Raw genomic sequence first — 27,570 nt, 5'->3', positions numbered from 1 at the left:
GATAATTATCGTTGTCGAACTTAATTCATATGATTCCGAGTTCATAACTCGTCTATTATAGTTTAGGTAAATCTTACCTGATGGCTGTCCTCCTTCTCTTTGTCTGTACTTTCCTATATGAGACATGATGTACCTCTAAGTGTCACAGTGAATTGAGAACAGCAGGGTGGGAGGTACGCTGCACACTCTGAGCCCACGGGGCACGCCGAGATCAAGCAGTGGAGAGAAACGAGACATTCCCCTGCATACATGAATATCATTCTGGTTAGAGGGGAAGATGAACAAAGGACACCGAAGTTAATGCCTTATCTGGATTTTTAAGTGCACATTATCTATTCTTATTTCACTGACATGCAGGCATAAAGAAACTAAGAAAAAAGGAAAAGCAGCTGTGGTCTTAATGGCATATAAGAAGCATCTACAGTATATTAGGTATTTGTATCTTAACTATCGATCACATGACTGCTTACATGCGGAGGGGGTGGTGGAATTGATCAGTCCTAGTTATCAAAGAGTAAATCCATAAGGGGATAAATGTAGTCTCTGCAGAAGCTCCTTAAAGCTGTAGCTCTTCAAGTCGTCGCCAACAGGCGGCCATACTGCTCGTAGTCTAACCGAATGGAATTATACAAGAAAATTACATTAATGCTAAATTTATTACCGTAGCAAACTCTTGCAAATTGAAAGTCTGATTGAATATGCATGATGTCTATTTGTTTATTTATGTTTGATTTTGTGCAGAAACCGTGATGGTGAAGGTTACAAACTATGAAAACTTTTTAAAGTTTCACTCAGTCAGCCCCAGAGGTTCAGCTTGCTTCCCTCCTGCACTGTCTATATAGGCAGCACACTCAGTTAAAAATCCAAACTCAGTGTGTAAAAACTAGACTCGAGTTGACACGTTGGCATGAGACAGTACGTGCAGCCTATTCAGGTTGCACGGGCAGCCCACAGCTCCTCTAGGATGGCACTTCCATACAAGATGTCAGAAGACGGTTTACTGTGTTTTCCAGCACAGTCTAAAGAGTGTGAGGGAAATACCAGGAGACTGCCATTTGTCAGAAGAGCTGGGCAGGCCTGGAGAAGGGCATAAACCCAGCAGAAGGACCTGCTGCTTTGTGTGAGGAGAAATAGGAGCACTGCCAGAGGCCTACAGAATGACCTTCAGCAGACTACTGACCAAACTGTAGGAGACACAAAGGTGGAAAGAAGGCCTGATGTCCTTTAGTGGGATCAGTGCTCACAGCCCAGCATTGTGCAGCTAGAATATATTAGTCTACTTCTTTAAAGTCAATAACAAGTTTTCTTTCCATGTATTTAAAATATGTAAGATTAGGCTCCCTTAATACTCTGTTTAAATAAAAATTGTGTTTATTACATTAAAAAGAATTATTCATACCCAAGGAGCATGAATAACCAAGATCAGTATCTTCAGAATAGACAAGCCTATGGGATAAAAAAAATGGTGTCCCAGCCACATCAGGTCATTCATCACTTTTTCGTGCCCTCTGCAAACAGCTTTGGAACTCATTACAGTCAGAGCGGCTTGCCATCTTTATGTATTTAGTCGTTTGCTTGTTTTTTCTGTATCTGTAGTGTTTTATTTAAATGCTCAAACCGGTGAGGAGGTTTTCTCCATTTGCTTGCACGCTTGTTTGTGCTGTGTGGAGCTCTCTGGGCAGCTGTGCATGACAAAGGAAGACCTAAGTGGCCAGATGCTGCTCTGCTGGAGGACTGAGATATTGTCGCTGGGCTTAACAATGATGGAATTAGACTTTAAATTAAATTTAATGAAACCTTTAATGTTCCTCCGAATGATTTGCAATAAAATCACTTATCTGCTCAGGGAGTTCCTTTTTATTGCTTTATAGCTGTATTCAAGGTGCCCTTGAGCAAGGCACTTAGCCTACACTTCTTAAGAAGCTAAGCCAGATGTAAATGTGTGCAAATGCACTGTTTATGTATGCTGTCCATTTGTGAAGCAGACCGCATATTCTCTGCAGACCTGGACAAATAAAGGTCAAAAGAATAATGATCATCATTGCCACCAACATTACAGCACTTCAGTATTTCCCTGCTCCCCTTTCTGCCAAACACCCAGAACAAGCTAATTAAATCTTCTGTCGGGCATGGAGATCACTCCGCTTTCATCCTCCCTCCATTCACGTCAGTCACATCAGGAACATGCATAATGACACGTGTTTTAGGGCTGTAATTCCCCTGTGAATGTTAGACATTTCCCTCTGATCGCCCCCGCCCGCATGCTAATCGCTGATGTGGCGCTGTTTTGAGCCTGCTGTCTGTGCGCCGTGCTTGTCGACGACGGACACCTTTTAAAGTGTGCTGATGAGGGTGTGTGGGGGCTTCCTCGAGAGTCAGTTTGAGAGGATATGCAGATCAAACCACTCCACAAAGACACACAGGTTGTTCGAACTCACTCGCACACAGACACACTTTCTCTCAGGGCTAACGCACTGTGTGGCTTTTAAACTTAGCTGCCACTTTTTAGGAGTCTCTAAAAGTAGAAGCAGGAGAGGACAGGTGAGCACAGTTGATCCCGGTGAAAAACAGTTAAAACATTCACAGGACAAAGAGCCAAATTCCCCAGGATGCATGTTTATATAAACTTAGTACAAAAAGAAGGAATTTTGTCTAGCTCAGTTATTTCTTTGATGTAACAATGCTTTGTGGCAATGAATCTTATACTGTTGGAAAGCCAGTTTATTTCCCTTATAATGAGCCCATCTTTGTAAGGTATGAACAGCAGAGTTGAGTATGTGGGTTGCACCAATAAAAAACTTGCCAAATCTGCTTTGGAACCGAACTCTATCCTCCAAGATGGCCACACTCGCCCCCACAGAGCGGGGTTTATCAGAGACTACCTCCAGAATTTGGGAGTGGAGAGGATGGAATGGCCTGTGTGCAGTGCTGACCTCAACCCCACTGAACATTTGTGGGATCAGCTTGGACGTGCTGTTCTTACCAGGGTGACCAACGCAACCACATTGGCTGACTTGCAGCAACTGCTGGTTGAAGAATGGGACGCCATCCCACAGCAGTGTGTGACCAAGCTCGCTACCAGCATGAGGAGGAGGTGCCAGGCTGTTGTGGCTGTGCATGGGTCTTCTGCATGCTACTGAGGCCTCTGTTTGTTAAAAGAAGACATGTTTAACTCGCCAATAGTTCTCGTTGCTTCAGACTTCAATCATCCAATCCAAGACGCCAAAACACCAAACAAGAGCAGCTGTTTGGCATTGGCAAAGAAGATTTGGTAACGTTTTCATGAGCTCAACCCATATACTCAATGTGTTCCTTACAAATGCGGCACCATCAAAGGAAAACAAACAGGCTTTCCAACAGTATAAGATTTAATGGCAAGAAGCATAAAAAAAATCGACCAAACACCTTACTTTTTGTTCTAAGTTTAGTTGTGGTTTATCATAAAAGTTGTGGAGGAATGTCTTCTCTCTGTTGGCCTTCTGCCTCTGTTTGGCTTCTCCTGCTCTCAGCATGTGTGTGATTAAGTGAAGGTGTAATGAATAAGGACAGTGCCCTCTTGTTTGGCCTTGCATTGCTGTTTTCCAGCTGAGAGAGCTAATAACCTGTTAGTGGGGGATTAACTGTGAGATTACACAATACCAAAGTAAAGACTTTTTGGCTTTGGGGATTGGTTTCGAATTTAGTAACAAATTCCAAATCTTTGACAGTGAGGTAATGACAGGAGCTTTCCACATTTGCTCCCGCTGCTCAAAATGTGGGTTTATCGACGTGGTGCTCAGAGTACTTGCGGGCGAATCGGTGGAGATAAAATGAAATTGTCCTGTGTTTGTGTTTTTCCTCAGACCAGTGCGGTGCTGTGTTCGGGAGGCTGTGCTCTGCTGGCTGTCAGCTCCCTGTTGGCCATCATCACCATCTTCCTGCCCAGTGGAGGATGTGAGAGAAGGATCTGCACCCTGGCTGGATACATGCAAATGGCTGCAGGTCGGTAGAGACGTGAAGACACAAGGCACAATCGCATACATACATACCGATCCATAAATGTATAATTTTTGAGATAAGAGATTACCTACTTATGAAAGATGATGAAAAAAATATTTTTAATTGAACTGATTTCAGTTTTTTGCTTCATGCTGTAAGACATCCTTCTATGCTCTATTAGACTATTAGATGCATTCTAATAGCACTGCCTGTTACTGGGATTCTATATAAAAAATACAAATAAACAGCTGAACTTGCCCATCAGTCAAAAACAAGAGCAAAAAAAAGACACAACTTGAGGACAGCTGCAGCTAGGCAACAACAGTCCGCATGGAGGGACTAAGCGAGTGAGATGAAGGCGAGGATGGATTTAGAGCCTGCGGTAAAAAGACAATTATGCCTCCTTAACACAGGTCATTGGTTCAGAGCTACATGTGACTTATCAGGCCGCTGGTTTCCCTCTAACGGAGAAGTGGTCCCGTAAACAGAGAGCAGTCGGCACTTGAGCTTAATAAACCAATAACACACCACGGCTGATGTCGCTGCTTAGTACTGGCCTTCACACTTCTTGCTTTGCGCATTGGACCATTTTAATGGCATGTGGTACAAAAGGTGAAGCATTTTTCTGCAGTTGTATTAGACGATACGGTTCATGTGTGCTTTATTTACAGCAGTGTAATTCCTCATTTGTGCGTTAGACCGGCTCTAATATGTGGAAGACGCTTACTGTGCCTCTCCTGGTTTTAAAAATAAACAGTATTTGATGCAGTAATTCTGTGTACACCAGCGGTCCCCAACCCCCGGGCCTCGGACCGGTACCGGTCCGTGAGTCGTTTGGTATCGGGCCGCAAGAGTTGAGGCTCAGGTGTGAAATGTATGGTTTTCAGCGTTTTTATCGGTTTTCAGCGTTATTTTGTTATCGTTTTTATCGTTAACTCGGTTTTCCTGGGTCTTTTCAGGTGTGTTATGAATAAATCTTCTTTTTTTCGGTACCGGTACTAGTTTTATTTTGTTGTATTTATCCGTGACACCTTAAAGGCCGGTCCGTGAAAATATTGTCGGGCATAAACCGGTCCATGGTGCAAAAAAGGTTGGGGACCGCTGGTGTACACACACCATATTAGGGAGGTGACCATGCTGAAAGTTCTACATGTGACGTGAGATTGAGCATCGTGTGTAATAGTCATAGACTGTATATAAAAGATGGAGGTATCATTATGACCTCCATCTTGATGTGGCTGGACGTGACCACGGGGTGGAGTACTAATTCATCAGTCAATTCTTGCAAGCTTCCTTAGCCCCATTTACACAGGATTACAGACTGATTTGGGATTACCTGGCAACCACTGGTCACTAGGGAAAAAAGGAGTATTCCCTGTCGGTGAGTATTTCCTGGAGTATTTCCAGTTTGCCAGCAGTGATTGTTTTGGTCAGTGGCAGAGTTTGCTAGTGCCTCCTCTACTTTCTACAAACACAGCGTTTCCACTGTTGAGAACTGTTTCCTTTTCTGAGAAAGGGCGACTACAGGTGTCCTTACCTGTTTTCTGACATTATATGTAAAAACTTAGGGCTTGAGTTGCCCCTACCCACTCTGTTCAGATGCACAAACCCTTGATTGTTACTTTTTGTCTCCTCTTATTTATTTACATAAACTTTGTCCTCATCTATAGCTTATTTAGAACCCTGCAAGTGGCATTTAACTAAGCATAATTAGAGACTAGATTCATTGGCCAGGTTAAATCTTTATTGACAAAGGTGGACTTTCACAGGCTATGGTTAATGATGTGTTTAAAGTGGTTCTTATTGCTTACAGCCAGACTCTCATACCTCTCTGTCTGACTCCAGTATCAGATCAATGTTGCTTTGGGAAAATGAGAATGAGTCTTTGGCAAGCCTCTGGTGCGTGTTTTTTCATGTGTGTGTGTGTGTAATCCAGTTCTGTGTGTCTATTATAGCTACAGCTTTTGCTAAATAACAATGCGAAGTGAGGAGCTGGGTCTTTGTTCCGTTTCCAGGTTGACTCTTGTCTAGATAGACAGAGGTTTCACAGAGCCCACAAAGCCCCGAGGAGGGTAGATCAGAAGAGTGTTTGTTTTCCCAGCACTACAAGTATGTGTGTAAGTGTTGAGAGAGTGCTATCAAAGTGGGCTGATAAAATGTAGCAAGCAGATTAAGAACAATGGTTTTCTTTGTGGTGTGCATATCATCAGTTTGGCTTTTGACGGTGTGAGTTTTCTCGCAGATTGGAAGAAATGAACTGCTGGCAAGATTCTCTTTGTCACCTTTCTCCTTCCAGCAAGAAGTGAAACCTGTTTTGATCCCCATGTTTTCTATAGTGACTGTGACAGACAGTGGAAATGTCAACATCCACATGTTGTGCTGTGTTACTATATTTTGGGGTGCTGAAAGTAACTGAGTCAAAAGAAGTGGAGAACATTTTGCTCATCACTACTTAGTTCAGAGTTGATTGGAATGGATTAGAGTAAGGTGTGAATATACAAAGATTCTGACCACGTCATGATCCACCTAATCCCCGCGTACAGACAGAGGCTGAAGCTCTCCAAACCTGTCGTGAGGACCAAAAAACTGTGGAGCAACAAGGCTGTGGAGGAGCTTCGCACGTGTTTGGAGTCTACAGACTGGGACACAATGAAGGCTGCTTCTAACAGCTTGGACGAGTTTACGGACACTGTCACCTCCTATATCCACTTCTGTGAGGACAGCATTGTGCCATCACGCACCAGGGTGAGTTATAACAACGACAAACCCTGATATACTCCTAAACTCAAAAAGCTGTGGCTGGAAAAGAGAAAGGCGTTCAGAAGCGGAGACAGGGACTGCTACAGAGAGGCCAAGTACAGGTTCACTAAAGAAGTGGACGTTGCTAAACATCAGCACTCTGAGAAGATGCAGCAGCAGATCTCAGAGAATGACTCAACTTTTACTGCCGTTTTGACGAGTCATCAGGCAGCCTTCACACCTCCAACGGCCCCAACAATAGAGGCACTTTGGACACTCATTCCCCCACCTCTCCCCCCTCCATAGAGCCATCACCACCTTCAAACACTTCACCTACAACACCCCCCTCCTCACCCCACACAAAAGAGGATTTCACACCACCTCCTCCCACCACAACTCTTCATATTCATGAAGCAGGTGTGAGGAAGCAGTTTAAGAGTCTGAATGCTCGGAAAGCTCCTGGCCCAGACGGTGTGTCTCCTGCCACCCTCAGACACTGTGCAAACGAGCTGGCCCCAGTGTTTTCTGGCATTTTCAACTCCTCACTGCAGGCATGTCATGTGCCTGCCTGCTTCAAGTCCTCCACCATAATCCCTGTCCCCAAGAAACCTAGGATCACTGGACTAAATGACTACAGACCCGTGGCTCTGACATCTGTGGTCATGAAGTCTTTTGAGCGCCTGGTTCTCTCCTATCTCAAGACCCTCACGGCCCCCCTCCTGGACCCCCTGCAGTTTGCATACAGAGCCAACAGGTCTGTAGACGACGCCATCAACATGGCCCTACACTTCATCCTGCAGCATCTGGACTCCCCAGGAACCTACGCCAGGATCCTGTTTGTGGACTTCAGCTCTGCCTTCAACACCATCCTTCCAGACCATCTCCGAGGCAAGCTTTCCCAGATGAATGTGCCTGATCCCATCTGCCGGTGGATCACTGACTTCCTGTCGGACAGGAAGCAGCATGTGAGGCTGGGAAAGAATGTCTCGGACTCCTGGACCATCAGCACCGGCTCCCCTCAGGGCTGTGTTCTTTCTCCCCTGCTCTTCTCCCTGTATACCAACTGCTGCACCTCCACCCACCAGTCTGTCAAGCTAATCAAGTTTGCAGATGACACCACCGTTATTGGACTCATCTCGGACAGGGATGAGTCTGCCTACAGGAGGGAGGTTGAACGTCTGGTGTCCTGGTGCAGCCACAACAACCTGGTGCTGAATGCCCAGAAGACAGTGGAGATTATTGTGGACTTCAGGAAGCACACAGCCCCACTCCCCCCCATCATCCTGACTGACACCCCCATCACCTCTGTGGACTCATTCCGCTTCCTGGGTACCACCATCACCCAGGACCTGAAGTGGGAGCCCACCATCACCTCCGTCATCAAGAAAGCCCAGCAGAGGATGTCCTTCCTGAGGCAGCTGAAGAAATTCAACCTGCCAACACGGACGATGATGCAGTTCTACACTGCAATCATCGAGTCCATCCTCACCTCCTCCATCACCGTGTGGTATGCTGGAGCCACTATCAGGGACAAACAGAGACTGCAGCGTGTTGTGCGCTCTGCTGAGAAGGTGATTGGCTGCAGACTCCCATCTCTGCAGGACCTGTACACCTCCAGGACACTGGGGCGTGCAGCTCGGATCTCAGCTGACCCTTCTCACCCTGGGCACAGTCTGTTTGACCTGCTCCCCTCAGGCAGGAGGCTCCGGTCCATTCGCACCAGAACCTCTCGCCACAAGAACAGTTTCTTCCCCTCTGCTGTTGAACACATGAACAATAACCGTATGACTGTTCCCACCACTAACACATGACCCTACGCTGTGTTCACTGCATCATTCCATGTTTGGCACTGATCACCGCCTGCACTCATGTATATATCATGTATATATCTATCTATCTACTTAGCACTTTTAATTCTTATTCTCATTTTTATTTTTTCATGTCTATTTAAGCGTAATTTATGACAGTATGTTTGCACTGAAGCACCGCAGCAATTTGCTAATGTTGTAAACCTGCTCAACATTTGGCAATAAAACCCTTTCTGATTCTGATTCTGATTCTGATTTGAGCTTTAGTCACTTAGAAGAGGTGTTTCATGTTTCATTAAAGCAACATTAGATAGAGTGCAAACTAATGGAGCAGAATAGATAGCAAGGATGTATTTGATGGATGAAATGTGTAGATGATATATAAACTGATGTGATTATGCCATTTAAAAAATTGCATGCCTTTGATGTTTTGCATTGTCTAATGTTTAGATTGTCTATGAGTGTTGCTTTCACCATGTAAATGGTTAATGGACTGGTATTTATGTAGTGCCTTTCTACTTGTTTGAGCACCCAAAATACTTTGTTAATACAAGTCTCATTTATCCGATCACACAGACAGTCATACAATGTTTTTATCTATGCCTAAGCGCTTTCTAACTTTCACACACACACTCACATGGATACATCAGGGGTTCACTTTCTTGCCCAAGGGTACTTCGGAATGCAGACTGAAGGAATCAGGGATTAATCCACTGCCATTCCGATGGTAGATGACCCACTGTTCAACCTGAGCCCCTGCAGGCTCTAAGCACCTAAAGCACCGGGTATTCCCAAGTACTAACGAGACCTGACCTGCTCAGCTTCTGAGAGCAGACGAGGTTGCCCTGTTCAGGGTGGTATGGTCCTAAGCCATGATGCTATAAGGGAAAATGAAAACTTGATTGCCCCAATGGAACAGGATAGATTTCCCTGATCGCTATCGGCAAAGTCCTTCTTGAAGGAAGTCTTTCCACTTGGCGACCATCTTGACAGCACCTCCAAATAGTTATTTGGGCAGTGATTATAAAGTCTGCATTTAAATGACATTGGAATGAAGGCGGGAAGGTGGTGTAACAACTGCATGTGTAGAATCACCAGACGTAAAGCAAGAATATGATGAATAAATGAAAGATGAGACCAAAAGTAAAACACAAAGTTTTGAGACAAACCTTGGTGTTATTTCTATTAGATCTGTAACAAAATAACAAAAGCTTCCACCTATACTGCCAGGTGTGAGCTTGTCTTGTCCGTTGTCACTTAAAACACTTAAACCATGAACATATCCAATTTTATATTAAATGTTAAGCATGTTGTAGACGTGCAGTTTAGGTTAAAGTTAGCTAGCACTGTGCAATAGCTTTGAGCAACATGACAAGCAATAAATTATAAGTAAATGTGTTGTCCCTTTAGTGGTGCAACACAGGGTTGTCATGTTTTCCTTTGCAAAAGTGGGAAAAATAATTTGCTGACATTCATATTATTAAAAACTGAAAATCTTCGATGTCTGAGTGAGCCTGGTGAAAAAAAATCTAAAGTTGCTGTTTGTCACCGGAACATAATGCACTCTCCGTAGCATGAGCCTTGTCGAGGCACTTAGCAGCAGGAAATTGTGGCTATCACCACAAATAATGGAACTCTTTGTCATAACTCAAGAAATGCTGTTACAGCTCAGCCCTGAAAACTTTCTGTGACAGCAGAACTCGGTTAGTCATTAAACCCTTCACACTGTGCACTTAAATATACTCGGTTCAGCAGATAGCAGTAGCTGGGATTAGGAGTGGGGCACACGGAAGGGAAAGAAGTTACACTACTGTGACGTGTTTAAATAGTTACAACAATAGTTAGTATCAATGCAGCAGACCAGGGGTTCATTATATTATGCACAAGTTCCCTGCAGTTAGAAATAAAAGCTCATAGCTGCAGGGAACTTGCAGTTATGAAGTGCAACTGGATTGATTTTATAAAGAGAAACTCACCATGTGGAGATTTGTCTACAGTTACTATAAAGTTTGGCAGTGTAGGTGTGTTTGTATTGGGAAGATGTATTCTTTAAAATGTGAAACTTCTTTCTTTTTTTTTGTCCCGTTTGGATCTTTAGCCATCAGAATTGTTGTCTTAAGGCCAAGAAAGATGCCAAGCGGATTTATTTTACCAAGTGGATCATCATGGCCTTGCCATATTGGTCCATTTGATTGACCTTTATTATAATTATGAATTTATTTTATTTTCAGTTGCTACAAACGGGACAGACATGACTGGGGGATAGGACAGGGAGAAAGAATGACAGAAAGAGAGGGAGAGAAAGAAAACCAAAGGGGAGAAGAGACATGAGAAGGGGGGAAGAAAGAAAGAAAAACAAACAAAACACCTGGATCACCTGTATGGAGAAAAAAAACAGAAGAGAAAGCAAACAAAAAAAGAGCAACATAATAAATACAGCACCATCACAATAAACTAGCTAGCAGTAGATAACAGTAGATACTAAATAATAAACGATATTGTGCAGCACGCAAGATAGACAGCGCACAATGTGCTTTGAGGCAGCAGCCAAGAAAGGTGTAGTCCGCATCTGTGAATACCCATGTGAACACCCGTGTGAACACCCGTGTGAACACCCGTGTGCATACCTGTGTGGATCAGCATGCTTGTATTCCAAAGGTTTCTCCATGTAACGATCTGCTAGGGAGTGTGGGGAGCCATAGCCCCGTCCTCCAGGGTATGAAGCAGGTATGGAGGAGATCCAGGCCCCAGAGTACGCTATAAAAGACCTTTGAAGTTTTCACATTAAAAGTAAATCAAAGTTTTTAAATTCACTTTTCAGTCAGGTTGTTCCAGGTATCTTGAAGAGCTTAACACAGTTAGCCCCTAAATAGCTAAGAAGCCTAAGCTAGAAGTTTTGCCTGGTACTGCTTACACACACACACACACACACACACACACACACACACACACACACACACACACACACACACACACACACGCGCAAACTTTATACTCTGAATACTCACACACATACATGACTGCCTTGGTTAAACCAGGAAAAGCCTTTTTTCGAGGCAAAACTGCCCAGCTCTTTCCTTTTACAGCCCAGTGGTCCTGTGGGTGCAGTCCAGAATTAGATGTGAACTTGCTAACCCTCCAATGGTTCAGCTCAGCATTCAATACAGCGGTTCAGCTGCTGCACCGCCGAGCACTGCTGCCATCAATGTTTTACGCTCAGAGAGAGGGAGGCAGAAAGTTTCTGTGCGCTACGGCAGGGAGCCTTTTCTCCTGTCATGCATATTTTATCGGTCTGTTCTTCTTAGTGGTCAGGATCCATCGAATTGGACGGCTCCTTCGATGCGCTCTGTATGTTTGCATTGAGGATGATTAGAGAGGAAGGCGTGCGCAAACTCATCCTTTTTATTGTGTGTTATATTCATGTTTTTCTTATAATTGTTGTATAATTGTAAACCTCTTAGTAACAGAACCTTTACCTTAATCTTTGTTGGTAATACTGGTTTATTTTGCTCAGACTCAGAGGCAGCTGAGGGCTGGGTTGGGGGTTCGTCATGCTACAGGGTTCAGACAGATTCTCGCAGTGCCGTTATCTGTTCAGGGCTGAAGACATGTCACACCCGGGTGAGTGTGCAAGCACTCACTACGAGCTTAATCTCAGCTGTTTCCCTGCAGGGTTATAGCCATATTAACATATGGAGATCATTTACATTATGTCCTTACATAAAAACATGCTGAAGAGTTTATTTGCTGCATTGATTGTTTTCCTGTTTTTATTGATTCGACTGCAAGTCGGTACTTTTCCAGCTCTCTGGGAGCTTCGTGGGTTGAGGACTTGAAAGGGATATGCCTGAAGGCTTGTTTTTTTCTGCTCTTGAAAGAAATATGAAGCACAGTGTTGTTTTTTTCCCTCACTTGTACAGTTGGAGTTGTTTGTGTAGCTCCATCTGGAGTACTAGCAACGGCTCAGGCTTTTCGTATTGTTACATGCAGAGATAAAAGGAGTGAAATGGCAATCGATAGTTAAGTGGAGAGCCATAAGTAAAGTCTGGCATTACTGGTAATGGTTTTTAAATATGAGAAGTTTGTAAATCCAAAGGATCCAGAGGCCTTGTTTGTCTTATTTGTATCTTTAAATGGCAGGACTTTAGGCAGAAACTACAGAAACACTATAATTGATATTTGACTTCCTAAAGAAAAGACCTTATTCTTGCATTGCAACTCAAGTCCTACATACTTCAATAGTTAGTTGCATGCAGTCATTTTCTCTCCATGTACACTTTTGTTGTACTCAAATGTTAAAAAATTGTCTGTGGAGCTCTTAACACTTTTTACATATAGTCTTCAGTCACACAGAGCTAGAGACGTATTGGCAACCATCTTGCAACCACTGGTCGCAAGGAAAAATGTGTATTCCCTGGCGGATTGCAAGTGATTGTTGGAGGTTGCTAGGGCTCAGTGTAAAAATTTTTTGCTAAAACTCCTGTTGGTGTCCCCTCCCTGATAACTACCAGTCGCAAGGGAAAAGTGTGTGTTCTGCTGCTAGTTGGCATGTGGTTGCTGGAGGTTGCTGGCAGTTGCTAATGTGAAATTATTGCCATGGTTTTGCTGACTGATGTTCAGGCCTGGGTGACTGAGGCCTCAGTGGTCACCTCCATGGCTTTATAGTGGAAAATAGGTGGCCCACCAAATAATTTGAACCAGGAGGAGACTCCATTATCAGTATCAATTATGATGTCAGCACTAGATAGCTAGCCATAGGCGGTATATTACGTTTTTGAGACATTGCATGCAAGACCACAAACTAATTGCATTGTGGAGTTGTTTAGTGTGTCAGTGTGTGTAAATCTGTCGTCCTAACTACAATAATTTTTATATCATAATTGGTAAGTAGCGTTTTGACATTCAGAGTCAAATGTTGCAAATAATTGGAGAATGCTTCATGTGCAATTTGAGTACCGCACAAGTAGGTATGCATTGGGAACTAGTGTATTGCATGAACCATTCCAAACACAAAAACACTAATAGTTCTGCTGTTTTTAGCATTTTTTAGACATTTTTTGCAGCAGTTGTTGTAGTTTATACTGGCACAAAACACATTTTTTTTGCCAGTTTAACAACAATCAGTGAGAACCGAACTTAAAGAAAAAGTCATTTAAATATAGATTTTTATCTTAGTTTTGTGGCTCTAGGGATTGTAATTCTGAATCACTTTGGTCCTGACTACATTATCTCAGCAAACACCGGATAGATTCCCAGTGTAGCACCGGCATATAATTGTCTCTCAGTATTCAGATGTTAGCAGCATGCTAATATTTGTTAATTTGCAACCAAATCAGTTGCTAAACCCTGAACATTAGGCTGTATCTGCCTGTGGAATTAAAATTTTTTGAGCTTGTTATCATATTGGCTCCTGGTCCACATATTCATTGACTCAGGATGAGTTTCTTTCTCATGCTCAAGCTTATGCGTTCCACCAAAACAGCAGAAACAACTGGGCCATTTTTCTACTATCTGCCTATATCACAGTACTTTAGAGAACTGTATTTAAATTTAAACGGTGACACCATGGCTGCACTTTCCGATGAATCAATGAATCCTGCAGTCGCAGCAGAATGAATAAAAATGACTTTGAGATTAGAAATTTTCATTTGTGGACCAACTTTTTGCTGGCAAAAGTTTGTGATTTGCAGCTAAACTTCACATAACCCAGGCTGTATGGTGCACAGTGAATACTTCCCTTTATGGATCCCCTTTGTACAACCTTCTGAAACTGTGCCCACTTATCTTCATCCTCATCAGGGAGAGTCCTTCAGTGTTTTCTCTGACCCTGGCGGCTTGGGGAAGGAAAGGAAGTGTGTTTTCCTGTGTGTTCCCTCTCTCACACGCACACACGCATTCACACATCAAGTTTCATTGTGCTGATGCCGAGGAAGCCCGACTTGCTGTATCAGCGTTCCCTTGGGCAAAGCCGCTATGCAGATGTCCTCAGAAGCGTGGTGATGAAAATAGGAAGTTGCTTTGATCAAAGCACCTGCTGTGTTATTTCAGTGCCGCTGTCGCCGCCGGAGCCCATATGGTACCCGCGCCAGGTGTCAATCATGTCTCCGATACAGATGAATACATTTTCCATATCAGGCTGGATTAGAGCGACAGACTCTATTAGCAGAATGTGTTCCTCCAAAAATGAAATTACGCTTAGTGAGTTTTTCTTCCATCACTCCGTGAGTAAGAATGATTGGACCATCATTCATGTCACTATTAGTATTCAGAGAGTTCTTCCTGGAAAATGTCTTTGACTGAGTGGCAGAACTTTTCTTAGAGAGCAAACATTACCAACACTTTTATTTTTTATTGTTTTGATCATCTTTGCCCTTCTTGAAGCTTCCCGATGCCTTCGGGCTCTAAATGTAGCCGTTCCCATCCCTTTGACTTTTCTACATTTCTGTGGGAGCAACTTTCGGTCAAGCGCCTTGCTCAAGGAATTGGAGTTTTTAGTTTCTGGTCAGAGGCTTTTCTGCTCCGCCCTTCAGGCTGCTTGCTTCTCATTTTATATTCTGTGTGTCTGAGAGTGGGTGTGCAGTGAATCCGTGCTTCTTTTTCTAACACGCCAGTTCTTCATATTTTATCCTTTCATCTTAACTCCCTAATAAACAGATCTTTATCACAACCGCAAACAGACAAGACCCCAAAACGCCGCGCGCTCGTTTGCTGTCAATGGCCGGCGTTTCATTCTGTTTCATCACAGCTCGACCAGCTCGAGGCTTTCGGCTCTCATTGATTTAGCAAAAATTAAATAAAAAAGCAGAAGCAGAGCAGTGGATTAGGCGTACACCCTGCACTTGCACTGCTTTGTTTCGTGCTTCTGTTAGTCTGACACAGTTTAGGTGCTGTGTGATGTTGGCACGATAACCTGCGTCTCACGGCGCGCGCTGACATCAGATATCAGTCACAGACGTGCGTCTTGTCACGCCGGAGTGCGTGCCGCTTGCAGGTTGACAATAATGCGACTGGTCACCGTCGCCGCCTCCCGCAATCTGGGTATTTTCTTCTGAGTTTGTGCTCTCAAGTCTCATTAATTAAACAGAACAGATTCATATTTACACAAAAACAATTAATATTTACTGGAGAAACACTCCACGACCACTTCATCTGCAGGCCTGACAAAGCATTTACTAATACGCAGCATGTTTGAATCATCCATTCATTACATTCTGCCGCTGTATCCCAGCATCTGTCGCGATTGTACCCAAATGGATAAACTCGGCCTAATGTGTGCTTATGAATCAAAGCCTGCGTGTGTTTGCATATTTGTGTATGCTACGCTCACTCATTGGTCTAATCTGATGTCTACTGTAATTATGAGCACGGCAGCACTTGGCTCTGCTCGCTCACTGATACATTACCCACAAAAACCACAGTAATTGGTCTACCAGTCAATTAGAGCTGGACTGTAATTAAGACTGAACTTTCATCCCGTCCAATTCATCAGTTTTCTTTTTAATTTACTGGAAAGTCCTCTCGTAGGCTTTGTGTTCATTATTATGAGAGTTTTTTTAATGTATCTTTAATGTGGCCTTTGAAAGCATTTCTGTCCTTTGATATTACTCTTCATCAAGAGGGAAGAGTGTCGAGCATGTTTCTGAGATTTTTTTTCTCCAATATTAATGTTCTTTACAGTACTAATTAACCTCCCCTATCTTTTGTATAAGCTGGAAGCCCTTTGATTATCTCTGCTTCTGCACACGCTCACCCACAGTGAAAGTCTCCTACCATGTGGTTGTGCCTTCCCAAGTTGTGTCACGGCAGCAAGCAACAATGACATGTCGATGGAGGAGAGGAGGTAAGATGAACAGAGGGAGATTGGAAGAAGGGAAGTGGGAATTGCACCCCTTTGTTTCTATTTTTTCCCCCATATTTGTTCTGCTGGACGGCTGCAGTCCTTTCACATCTGTCAGACAGAGGAGAACCATCGCCAGGTCCAAAACATGTTTATCTGTTTCTTATTCCTTGCCTGTCTCCCTTCTCTTCATACTGCTCTATCATTCTGCCATGAAAGCTGCAGCCAACACACACACACATTTACCATTTACGCACACATTCACACACAGGCACACTCAAAGACTAGTGGCTATGCATATTACATGAGTCCTCCACCTCTGAAGGCCTCTCTGCTTTTTTCATTTTGCAACTTACAGCAGAGATGATGAGGTTGAAGCTGGTTCTTGCACTTAAGGGCTGTTTCCTCTCTTTACTGCAGAAGTTGCAGTTTATGGCTAAAGAGGGTGTGTACTGCAATTTCAAACATCAATATGAAATTCAGTAATGTCTTTGTGTAATGATGTCAACAGCTCAGGCCAGGAAATTAAAGAAATGATTCACTTCTTGCTGGTGGTGCTCTGTAATCAGATCAGATTTTCCATTAAACCCTGCATACAGTGGCTTGCAAAAATATTCGGCCCCCTTGAACTTTTCCACATTTTGTCACATTACAGCCACAAACATGAATCAATTTTACTGGAATTCCACATGAAAGTGGAAAAAAAACAAAACAAAGTGGTGTACACGTGAGAAGTGGAATGAAAATCATACATGATTCCAAACATTTTTTACAAATAAATAACTGAAAAGTGGGGTGTGTGTAATTTTTCAGCCCCCTGAGTCAATACTTTGTAGAACCACCTTTTGCTGCAATTACAGCTGCCAGTCTTTTAGGGTATGTCTCTACCAGCTTTGCACATCTAGAGACTGAAATTCTTGCCCATTCTTCTTTGCAAAACAGCTCCAGCTCAGTCAGATTAGATGGACAGCGTTTGTGAACAGCAGTTTTCAGATCTTGCCACAGATTCTTGATTGGATTTAGATCTGGACTTTGACTGGGCCATTCTAACACATGGATATGTTTTGTTTTAAACTATTCCATTGTTGCCCTGGCTTTATGTTTAGGGTCGTTGTCCTGCTGGAAGGTGAACCTCCGCCCCAGTCTCAAGTCTTTTGCAGACTCCACGAGGTTTTCTTCCAAGATTTCCCTGTATTTGGCTCCATCCATCTTCCCATCAACTCTGACCAGCTTCCCTGTCCCTGCTGAAGAGAAGCACCCCCAGAGCATGATGCTGCCACCACCATATTTGACAGTGGGGATGGTGTGTTCAGAGTGATGTGCAGTGTTAGTTTTCTGCCACACATAGCGTTTTGCATTTTGGCCAAAAAGTTCCATTTTGGTCTCATCTGACCAGAGCACCTTCTTCCACATGTTTACAGTGTCCACATGGCTTGTGGCAAACTGCAAACGGGACTTCTTCTGGTTTTCTGTTAACAATGACTTTCTTCTTGCCACTCTTCCATAAAGGCCAACTCTGTGCAGTGCACGACTAATAGTTGTCCTATGGACAGATTCCCCCACCTGAGCTGTAGATCTCTGCAGCTCATCCAGAGTCACCATGGGCCTCTTGGCTGCATTTCTGATCAGCGCTCTCCTTGTTCGGCCTGTGAGTTTAGGTGGACGGCTTTGTCTTGGTAGGTTTACAGTTGTGCCATACTCCTTCCATTTCTGAATGATCGCTTGAACAGTGCTCCGTGGGATGTTCAAGGCTTGGGAAATCTTTTTGTAGCCTAAGCCTGCTTTAAATTTCTCAATAACTTTATCCCTGACCTGTCTGGTGTCTAAATCCAATCAAGAATCAGGGCAAGATCTGAAAACTGCTGTTCACAAACGCTGTCCATCTAATCTGACTGAGCTGGAGCTGTTTTGCAAAGAAGAACGGGCAAGAATTTCAGTCTCTAGATGTGCAAAGCTGGTAGAGACATACCCTAAAAGACTGGCAGCTGTAATTTCAGCAAAAGGTGGTTCTACAAAGTATTGACTCAGGGGGCTGAATAATTACACACACCCCACTTTTCAGTTATTTATTTGCAAAAAATGTTTGGAATCATGTATGATTTTCGTTCCACTTCTCACGTGTGCACCACTTTGTGTTGGTCTTTCATGTGGAATTCCAATAAAATTGATTCATGTTTGTGGCTGTAATGTGACAAAATGTGGAAAAGTCCAAGGGGGCCGAATACTTTTGCAAGCCACTGTACATGTTGGCGTTCTCTTCCTTTCTTTTTTCCAAAAATAATATGCAATATTCCACACAAAAAAAGTCAGAAGTCAACAAAGTTTACTAAGAGAAAAGTGTTAAGTATTAACTACAGCTATGTGCAGGTGCTGTGCTGTTTGTCGTGATTGTTGTACCTGTTTTTAAGTAGATCTACAGCAGATGCTTACTGGTTACACTTATGCCAGCAGACTGACTCAGGTGTGGTCGCAATAATATGACTTGTGGACGCCTCCCAGGAATTCCCACCAGTGACTGTTTGAGGAGAACAACAGCCAGGATGACTCATTGTTGTGTCTGTAGCAGTTTGATTGCAGCTGCTTTGTCCTCCACGTCTGGGCCCTCAGCCGTAAACACACACGCTTGGAAGCACGTTTGCGCGTGTGCGCATGTTTATGCGTGCTTTGCTTTGAGTTACATTTCTCTCATGTCGTTTTATCCTTGTCCCTCTTATACAGTGATTGATCTTCTTCTCAGAGGCTGCTCATAGCTTGTGCTGCTTTGCCGTGTTTTTGTTTGTACCATCTGTGTTATGGGGAATTCTGGGTTTTTGAAAGTCATTTTGAAGGATTGAGACCACCGGTAACTGTCATGTGCACACAATGATTGATTATCTAATGTTTCTCAAATCACACTGGTTTACCTGTGTTTATTATCTCCTCATTTGCGTTAAGTAAATGAATGTGTTTGCTCTGCTAAGTGAATTAAAAATGCTCCATTGGATTTGTACGCTGACCAGACTACAGTAAATTCCTGCACATGTACCGTAAGTAAAAATCATATCATGAGTTCATAAGCTGCACCAGGGAATCAAGTATGGGGAAGCTAAATAAGGAAGGTGGTGGTGGAACGCAATAAATGATCAGCTAGATAATATTTAGGTAATATTTTTGATGATGGTGTAGCTTCTTCAAGCCTCTAAAGGGGGGAAAGTGATTTCACCTTATATCTGTTACATAATATGTATTTTAGAAGAGACAAGAAAGTTGATATAGTGGAGAAAGGATGTTGAAGATGGAGCTGCCAGGTAGGAAAAATGAGGAGAGGTTGATGGAGGTATCAATGAGGATGCTAGGGATAGGTGTAAGGATGAGGACAGATTTATCAAGAAATTCCAAAAGCTTGACAGTTTTAAAGAGAAAAGTTTTAAGCAGAATCTGTAACTGTAATGTTTAGACAATGATCAAACTAAAGTCTTTTAGATATTTTTTGTCTTAAGCAATAATTTTCAGAATCAGAATCAGAATACTTTATTGATCCCTGGGGGAAATTATTTTTTGTTACAGTGCTCCATTTTAAACCAACATTAAGACAAGACAGACAATACGCTAACTAAGAATAGTACAATATATACATATATATACATACATACATACATAAGTCACTTATAAATAAATATTTGGAAAAGAAACATGTGTAGTTGTAGCAGCAAACAGTGTGTTAAGTGGATGCGTTGTACAGGGAGATGGCCACAGGCAGGAATGATTTCCTGTGTCGTTCAGTGGTGCTTTTCGGTAATCTCAGTCTCTCACTGAACGAGCTCCTGTGACTGACCAACATGTCATGGAGTGGGCCATTTAGGAAAATATCTGTACATAAACAAATAAAAACAGATAAGCCAGTTCTGTCTAAAGGTAATAAGCTAACTACCAGTTCCAAAACTCATGAGACTGGATAACATATCCATCAGCTTTATGTAAAAGATAGACAAAGCTACTGTGATGTGTCTATAGACGATTTTAAAGCATGAAATTTTGCATTTTGGTCATTGCATCTGTGCCTTTTTTATTTTTTTGTAAGATTTGATCCTACATGGAGCAGTGCAGTGTCGAGATATTATCTAACGTTTGGTAAGCAAATTCCATCCATAATGAAGACGTAAATGGGTGCATTGTACAGAGAATTCCAAAATCTCGCAGAAAATAATTGCAGTGATGCTTAAAAAGGCATCAACACCTGAAACACTCAATTTTTTAAACTACAAAAACCAAGAGACAATTCACAGTTAGCTAACAAGGCCAACAGTTCCTCTCTTTTTGCAGTTTAGTAGTTTGCAATTCATATTGGCTTCATATTTATTGCCTGTCCATCCATCCATGCATCCATCCATCCATCCATCCATCCATCCATCCATCCATCCATCCATCCATCCATCCATACATCAATCCACTTATCCAGTATAATTAACTCTAAGAAAGTAAATATACACGTTATCCAAAAGCGGATCTGCTTCTTTAAATATATTTTGTTATACTATGATATGCTCAACTTAAATGCATCCACTTGTGGCTTTAATTCTATGCACGGCTGATAAAATGTACACAAATAATATTTTGAACTGGCTGAGATATTCTCTCTGCATGGACAGTTGTTGATCCAGCAGGTCTGCACAGATAAAAGGAGAAAGCAGCAGTAAACCGGGCCTTTCAAGTGTCCCCAGCAAAGGAAGAGAGAGCAGCAGAGGGAATATTTTCTCACAAAAACATCACCACTTGGCTGGATTGTAGCCAGTATCAGGGAGATTCGGGGAAGGATGTCAAAGAGTGGTGAGATCTGCAGCAAAAACAGGTCAAAGTTTGTTGGTTTTTCTTTGAGAAAGTAATGTCAAACCACAGCTGGATAGAGCCAGCATGACATCCCCCTTTAGTGTTTTGCCCTCAGTTGCCTCATTTTCACAATGCTGGCTTTTGGAAACCTAAGCACACAAACTGCGGATTGACACTACAAAATCAAAAGGAAATGATTTAGAGGTCATTAAATAAGGTAAAAGCTGCATTCTTTTATTAGCTACTTCAGCTGTTAATCAGGTTCTTTGCCTGTCTGTCGACAGCAGTACTGTCTGAAGTTGTATGTCATCTGGTGGTCGCTGCTGGCATCAGTTCTGCCACAAATGACTGTCTAATCCGCTAGAAATGTTTTCCGTTATCATCTGAGTATCTTTTTTTTGTTGTTGTTTTTTTGACAACCTTTTATTCATGTTATTATACATAGAGAGAGTAAAGCACAGTTTCAATTACAGTTCATGTGTCATAGTTTGAGGATACTAATGAATCACTGCTCTCTTTTACACTTGATGTCCTTGTTTGTTTATTGCTGTGCTTTCATTTGGTGATGTGGTGAAGCTGACTTGGATCTGATGCAGCTACATAGGAAAATGCAACAGGCAGAGGATCTCAAATGCTGAGTTACTTTGGAATGTTTTAGATACACAACATTTGGGGTTTTTTTGTTGTAATTTTGTACGACACGTACAGTAAGTCTTTGGTAAGACAAATCAGTCTTTTGTTTGTTCAGGCAGACACGAGCTGATAGTGTTTCACAGCTGCTTCTAGAGGTTCACTATGCGAAAGTGAGTCACTGTCTGCACTCCCCTCAGCCTGGAGACTACAATATATTACCCCAGTGAAAGATGCCCGGCACTGGCTGAGATTAGAGGCTGTCCCATGCATGTAGGTGTAGGTGTGGGCTTCTGTGTATTTAGATGGCCACATACCACTTCATCTCTATCAAATAGATGGTACCCGCAGGTGCAAGGTTCTCCCTTTACACACACGCACAGCCCATACCGGATGTTAGAGACAGGGCTCCACATTCCTATCTTGACCACATTGGGCCTCACATTCACTTAACTTGATGCTTCTTAAATCACACACCTGCTCTCACCTGCAGTGCTGTCTGGCTTATAGATAACACCCACATATGCACACACACACACACACACACACACACACACACAAACAGAGTTTTATCTGTTCTATCTTTTATTCTACGGACAAAGAGAATATGATATGAGGTTGATTGTAAGGTATCATATATGAAGGAGGACCTCAGATCGAGACCACAGGCTTGTAGAGACACGGGTATCTTTAAAAGAAAGTCAGCTGTGTACTGTTCTTTCTCTGTCCATGAGCACCACACTCATATATTAATGTCCACATATCCACATGCACATATTCGCCCACACATGATTTCAGTCATTTTCGTGCTGAATTTCATCCTCATGTTTCATCCACAATTCCACAGAGCAAAAGCTCCAGGTGTCTTTATAGTTATATGAAACTGGCATATGACCAACAGTAAAGATTCAGAAACTGATCGTGCCTAATGTCTCTGTAATAAGCACTGTTTAAACTCAATGAGCCAAAGTAATCTACAGAAGATTGTATTTTTTAAGATGACATTTTTAGGTTTCAAGGTGTTAAAATGTGGCGTTTCCTTTCATTTGTCCTCCTCCTAATCGTTCTGTTGACCTGAGAGCTTTGCTCACCACCACATCAGCCTTTTATGAATTCACGTTTGCACGCTGATGTTGAACACACACACACTCACACACAGGCACACACCAAGCGCGCAGACAGTTCCCTCCTAATTGATATGTCCTGTGTGCGTCGGGCTGCTCCTGCGGCTCACGCTGATTGATCCGCTGATGGGATGGATGCTCCCCAGCTTGTGATCTAATCTGTGACAGCAAAGACATACTCTAAAGATACAGACAGTACCAGAGAGAGAGAGAGAGAAGGAATGATCTGCCTTTCCTCTGCTCTCTCTGTCCCAACTCAACCCTCACTTCACTCGCCTCTCTGATTACAGTTAAAAGAGGGAACGTCGCTGGAACACACAGACAGGGAGACTGATGGAGTGACCGTCCAGTCCGGGACCAAACAGATTAAAGTCTGGTCTCACTCAGCAGCCTCTTATTCATTCAGTCTTTCAGCATGTGACTGAAAGGTCAAGATGAGGCTGCTGGGCAGAAAGTGAGGGATGAATGAGATGAGATCATCATGTCAACAGCCAGACTGTTTCACCGTGTGCTTCATCGTGTCATCCTTGAGTCTGGCTCAGCTGACATGGAGATCTACTCTTCTTGCTGTACACTTCTGCATAATGAAATCATATTGTGACATTTTGTAAATACTGGCACTCAGTTATACAGCTAAACTCTTATTTGAGTTAAAGTTTGAGTGTTTGTACATGCAGGTAATGCTGATGTGTAAACGGGCATATGGTATAGTAATACTACGCCATATGCACGTTTGATGCCACCTATTGGCGTATCAAATGAGAGAAAGCACTATAACAAGAATGTAACAAATTAATTTATCTAATTAATTTAATAATTATTAATTTAATTTATCTAAAAAAGACTAAACATGCCTAAACCAGCATGAGCAAATATCAGCAACATATGGAGTAGGTGGGTTGTTTTGCTAGAACAGAGCACCAGACTGCAGTGACTCAATCAGTCACTCACGTGTTTACAGTTTCCAAACTGTAAACACGTGAGTGGAGGAACTGGCCAAAGTGGGCCATATTAACAGAGCAGCTAAGTTAAATTAACTCAATATAACAGCAGCCACTCTGCAGCTGTGTAAGTGACAAGTGAGTCTGTTCAGGTGTGGAGAGAAAAGTGCATACTGTCTGTGGTAGTCAGGCATAAAGTGTGTAGAAAGGCTCAGCCCGGTGTATAGCAGCCGGCTAATAAAAGGGAAGGGAGCAGGAAGTGAGTCTTTAAGAGCGATTGTAGTGCCACTGGATTGTTTATGTCATCATGAGTGTTTTTGATGTGGTTTTTCACTTTTAACTCTTCAAAACTTGTGTGAAGCCAACACTGTTAAAGGTGTGCAGAATTAGCTGTTTCAGTTTCTTTCTTTAATGTGACGATTCGGTGGATTTCTGGTGGTGTGCTCAGATTTAAATGTGTTTTGTCTCACATCGGAAGTATAATATTTAAGACAAATTACGAAAATTGGATACTTAAGAAATTGAAAGTCTCTCAAGATTCTCTGTAGCTGATTTCACAGCCACCGCTGCAGCTCTAAGTGTTGATAATGGAGCCAAATAAGCAGGCCCAGAATATCGATTATTCCCGATTGCAATAATCGTTCCCATTTATGTATCACGTTTGTCTGCCTATATGCTTTGCTGTGCTGATTGCTTCTGTCCCATTTCATTCTAGCCGTGTCTTTATGTTTCTGTGTTTCAGCACTTACTTTGGTGAGCACTGAATTATCAGAAACAAGAGGAATGAGTGTGTAATAACAGTAATGATTTCTTTTTTTAATATGTGTTGGAGGCTGTGTATGTCTGCTAATCACTGTTCGTGTTGTCAAGACTGCACAGACTAATCTTATAATCCGTCCTGCTATTTTCCCCATTATCCCTTCTCAGTGACAGGCAGTTACAAACAACCTCAGTGGGGGCTAATACTGTGTCAGTGGGGCTGAAGCGCCTGTCCAGGAATGAGATGCTCACCATCTGCTGTGTTTACACTTTCAGACAGTATTCTTTTGACAGCCTTTGATGCATTAATGATTTCCCTTGTCTCTCGAGTCTCTTGGTTCGTTCTCTCCCTGTTTACTCTGGAGTTAGCTGCACTCTTTCATCATAGTTGGAATTCCCCAGGTCCTCAACTTCTAACCAGTGCTTTTCAGAGAGTTGTGGAGTATAGAAAATTTTTTTTACATTTTTTTTTGACAGAGTTTGAGAAACGCAGGCTGTCGTTCGCCTCTCATCAGTCTAATGCTTCTCACCATGCTCATCTTTTGAACCCTTTAAAAATCTAGTCTGTGGAGTTTATGCTCGTTAGTTAAAAAAAAGTGCTCATGATCTGGATTTTAATCTATGAAATGCCAGGATTGTTTGAACTGGTTCATACAAGCAGAGGATGAATTATTACTGCTGTTCATCAACCAGAATGATTGCAGAGAAACAGGAGCGACTGAACTACAGCTTATACACTCGCAGTTTTTACAGAGTGTAAATTTTGCCAAAAAAAAGACAGATCCTGGGAAGTCTCATACCTTTTCAGCAGCTCTTGTGATGACATATGAAGTGTGGCAACTGGCTGCAAATTGCTCATCTTTCTCTCTGTCACACAGAAGCAATTTAATGTTGGGAGCAAAGCTTCTCAGGCATGAGACATCTATGTGATACAAGTCGTCTCTTGTGAGAAGACAAATGAGAAAGACAAACGAGGGAAACCAAACTAGAAAGAAAGAGAAAAACAGGCTGAGCGTAACAGCTTGGAAACCTGTGCCATCTTCTTTTTTTCTCTTCATGTTGCCGAAGGCAGAGCGGGCTGTATCTGTGAGCGCAGATCGCATTCAACAGGAGCCACAGGGGCAGGAGATGTCATCGCTCCCCAGAGTTTCCCAGCACCCTCAATCTGTCATGACACGTTCACACACACATGCGCACACAGCTAATGCGCACTCATACAACACCGAAACTTGCACAAGAGCAGAACATACCAGCTATCTGATCTGTTTTCGCTAATTGTAGATTAATCTCTGACAATAACAAGAAGTTCTCCCTTCAGCCATCATCAAACATTAATGGTGAATATCATGGCAGGATGAAAATGTATATTAGCTCTGAAGGAGAGATGTTTTTAAGGTCATGGTCTGCAAAGGATCTCAGCACCAGCAAGTCACAGAATGTCACCATGGCCTCATCAGTTTACTCCACGTCACACGAGTGTGACAAAACCAGTTCATAAGACAGAGGTTTAAAGATGGTTCAAACGATTTTCCCTCGAATGCATAAATGTAGATGGAAAAAATATATAAATATATCCCTGAAAATGTTATTCAGCACACTCCATCACACTACGACACTGTCAAAAAACATGGAAAACAAAAATGTTGCATGGCAGACAGTAGCACTGCCTTTTAAATACTTTAGCAAATAGCCCAAAAGTAGCATCTCATACAGCAGCCAGTGTGGCTGTAGACCAGACTGTATATAAAAGATGGACATAGCCACAGTGAAGTCATCTATTCATTTCTGGATGACAGTTTTAAAGCCTTGGTTTTGGCATTTTTGTAGCATTGGACTAGAAAGTAGAGGTGCATCTGTAAGTCACTGTGATATTTCATTATTATTTATTGATAATATTAGTACACTTTAAATATTATCACTACTCTTATCTGTATACATCAGTACATCTGTACATTTGTCCATAGTACATGAGTACTTTTCCTCTCTGTATAGCTATATAAACATCCGTATACTGTAACTTATTTGTACTGAATCTTTTAATAGCTATTCCCACCTTTTATACTACTCTTATCTGTATATAATCTGCTCTTATTGCACTTACTGCTCTTGGATTTCTGATTAGATGCAAACTGTATTTTGTAACCCTTTATTTATACATGTGTAATGACAATAACGTTGAATCCTAATCCTTTTATTTATTGTTCCTAAAAATAGAGCTTGACTAATATATCGGCCGATGTTAGCTATTTGCCAATATATCGGTATCCGCATTGATCATGGCTGATAATTGAAAATGTAAAAAAGTAAAGAAGACACAGGAGAAACATTCTTTAACCATGATATGAGTGTCGAGATGGCCTAGTTCACTGTTGTCATCGTGTTTAAAATGTCAGGCGGGCAGACCATAAACAACGAATCCATGACTTGCCGTGACAGTAAAACATGATTAAACCGCATTGTCATATTGTCTTAGTCAGGACTCATAAATAACTACACATAACAATTGTTTGGGAAATGTTTTGTGTGTCTGAAAGAAAAAAATATCTGCCAAATATCTTAAAAAATCCTGTATTATGTCTGACTCCTGAAACTCAAACCGAACAATGTGAAACAGCATGCACCTGTTTCTCACAGCAGCCACTGATTATGCAGAACTTTAACCCTAAACACAGTTTCAACAGGTGAGTTCGCTCATTGGACTTCAATCGATTTAGTTCAATTGTGAACTTTTTACTAAACAGTGTTTTAATCCTTAAATACTAGCCAATAATAGCTTGCTTCTTTCAGAAAACACATTGCCTTTCTGAACATATAAGTTCAAAAAAGTAATTATTTCTACCTTTAAAGATACTTTATTTCATTATTTTTAAAAGAAAGTTTCATATTTAATTGTTTCTTTATTTATAAACTTTAGAAACAGAAATTGAAATGAAAAAGAATCCTCACAT

The 27,570-nt window shown here is 42.2% G+C and overlaps 1 protein-coding gene across 1 annotated transcript in view; it reads left to right on the top strand.

The window, feature by feature from the left end:
* Positions 1-27,570, top strand: part of lhfpl7 (LHFPL tetraspan subfamily member 7) — a 125,548-nt gene that overhangs the window by 32,595 nt on the left and 65,383 nt on the right. Inside the window, exon 2 of the mRNA XM_026181156.2 lies at positions 3,843-3,981. Coding sequence (XP_026036941.1) covers positions 3,843-3,981 — 139 coding nt within the window. The remainder of the gene's footprint in view (positions 1-3,842; positions 3,982-27,570) is intronic.

This window comes from Astatotilapia calliptera, chromosome 10, assembly GCF_964374335.1.
Source record: "Astatotilapia calliptera chromosome 10, fAstCal68.1, whole genome shotgun sequence".
In the NCBI taxonomy this organism is placed as follows: Eukaryota; Metazoa; Chordata; class Actinopteri; order Cichliformes; family Cichlidae; genus Astatotilapia; species Astatotilapia calliptera.
The sequence above is the reverse complement of the archived record's forward strand: the minus strand, read 5'-3'. Positions and strand labels throughout refer to the sequence as shown.